Source organism: Sinocyclocheilus grahami, unplaced genomic scaffold (assembly GCF_001515645.1).
Source record: "Sinocyclocheilus grahami isolate Dianchi unplaced genomic scaffold, SAMN03320097.WGS_v1.1 scaffold43.1, whole genome shotgun sequence".
Classification (NCBI taxonomy): domain Eukaryota; kingdom Metazoa; phylum Chordata; class Actinopteri; order Cypriniformes; family Cyprinidae; genus Sinocyclocheilus; species Sinocyclocheilus grahami.
The window spans coordinates 64,126-66,235 of NW_015505222.1; the positions used below are offsets into that span (position 1 = coordinate 64,126).

General features: G+C 38.9%; 1 protein-coding gene across 2 annotated transcripts in view; it reads right to left on the minus strand.

Moving 5' to 3' along the window:
* ntan1 (N-terminal asparagine amidase) overlaps nucleotides 1–1,687 on the minus strand; it is a 5,907-nt gene extending 4,220 nt beyond the window's left edge. For both annotated transcript variants that reach the window (XM_016268071.1, XM_016268070.1), the window contains exons 1-6: nucleotides 1,469–1,687; nucleotides 762–864; nucleotides 627–692; nucleotides 448–556; nucleotides 286–359; nucleotides 151–204 (exon numbers count right to left, since the gene is read on the minus strand). In XM_016268071.1, coding sequence (XP_016123557.1) covers nucleotides 151–204; nucleotides 286–359; nucleotides 448–556; nucleotides 627–692; nucleotides 762–864; nucleotides 1,469–1,549 — 487 coding nt within the window. In that variant the 5' untranslated portion in view covers nucleotides 1,550–1,687. The remainder of the gene's footprint in view (nucleotides 1–150; nucleotides 205–285; nucleotides 360–447; nucleotides 557–626; nucleotides 693–761; nucleotides 865–1,468) is intronic.
* Between the last annotated feature and the right edge of the window lie 423 nt (nucleotides 1,688–2,110).

Below are 2,110 nucleotides of genomic sequence, written 5' to 3' on the forward strand. Positions count from 1 at the left end.
TTTATTCAGCTTTCAGATGATGCATAAATCTCAATTTCGAAAAACCGACCCTTATGACTGGTTTTGTGCTCCAGGGTCACATATATTTTTAAGGTAAATAAACGAATAGAAGCAAAAGAATGTCCCATGACGGCGAAGAGCACGACTCACCTGTGATGCAGCACGTCTCCAGCTGAATCTCTTCCTTCTGCTTTTGAAAGGCAGCTGCAATGCAAAAGATTTAGAAACACTTCTGGTTTCCGATCACACGGTTTCATCTTTTTTGTGCATTTGTACTCAACCTACCCAGAATACTAAGGCTGAGTGAGTGCGAGGTGCTCCTGTCGTCATCAAAACCTCCGACCAGATGCAGCTCCAGTCTGAAGACACAAACACAGCCATAAATCACACATAAAGTCCTTTCAGTCCGACATTCCTGTTCAGCGATGTGGGACGGATCTACAGCACCTGCCCTCTTTTGCTGGATTGCTTCTAGAAGTGACAGCACTGACTATCAGAGGAACTTCAGTCCATGTGCTGGAGCCATCACAGTGAGCCAGACACGTCGCTCCGCTGCCTGCAGAAGAGGATCAGACACAAACACAGTAAACCGACACAGACACCGACTCTATGAAGGATCCTGTTACCTGTGTGTCGAAGCACGACTATGTGGCATGTCGTGGCGTCATCGGATCCCAGGATAGAGACCGAATCTGAGGAGAGAGAAACATTAGCGTGTGTTTAACACATGATCGTTCATCAGATGGAGAGCTAACACTCACTGTCCGCTGGTGTGGTCGCCGCACACTCCCGCTGCTGGACGTACAGCAGCTGTTTAGTGTCCACAGCTTCTGGACTTCTGGACACAAACTGCTGCGCACGTTCCTAAGAGACACACCTCTGATTACTATATGCACTGCACACTATGTGTGCATAACTGGCAAATAACACGGAAACTGATGGGGTTTTAACTCTATTTTACAACATAGGAATTAAAGTGCTTTTTTTATATTCTTTTAAATATATTTTTATATTAAACAAAATTGTATATAACTTTAAATTTTGCGGTTTACTTCAATAATCCTGCAGTGCAAATTATACAATTACATTTATTATAATTAGTACTTCTTAAGATCTAATTAATATGAGCTTGTAAAAATGCATGCATAGATATGAGAACTGTACAGCATGCCACACCGTGTAAATAAATAAAAACTGATTATATAACGTTTATCTTGTATTTAAATAGTATTTAAATATAAAGACAAAGATCGAGATATAGTACAGTCTGTGCATGCATACTGCCTATAATACTATTATTACAATACTAATCAAATAAATGCATTTCTAAGGTGTTGTTTATCTTATACATCGCAAGTGTTTGAACTGTAAAGAAAAGCAGGGTCTATTATACTCATGCATGCTGCAGCATAATATTAAAGTGGCTCTGATATTATTATTTTTGTGTTATTTTGTAAGTTAACGTCACCTTCAGATGCGGGTGTTTGCTGAAGAGCTCCGCGGTTGAGGTGACGCGCTCTATTCGCTTATTCTGAGTCAACAGCGGCATCCTGACGGAGATTAAACCCGATCATATGATCATTTCATTAAACTCTGATAATTATTAATAACTCGGACATGTGTGTTTCTCCCTCATCACACCGCCGCGTTCACTTCCGCCTTGCGCGCACGTCACAGCTCACGTGACTCTGAACTGTAGAAATGATTCGCTAGAAAGGACATTAACCGGAAGTCAGTTAAGCATTAGAAAGAAATCGAGAGGAAGGACCGATGCAGTTTCATTACGTGCGATACACATATAGACCGACAGACGGCGCTCCGCTAAATGCAATTTCATCTGCTGTCACCGAGCTTGCTGTAAACAGTGACACGTTCATAAATGTGTGAATAGTTTTGGTATTTAGACACTGTTTCTGGACAATAAATAAACACTTTTTATAGGTACTGCAGAACTAAATGTATAATAGATAGTCGAAAAAATTAACTGCTTCAAAGAAGACTTTTAATAAGTAACGTTATTATATCTAACAATATAAATATAATATAAATAAATATAATAAATACAAATATATTAATAAATTATATTATATAAATATAATAATTAAATAAA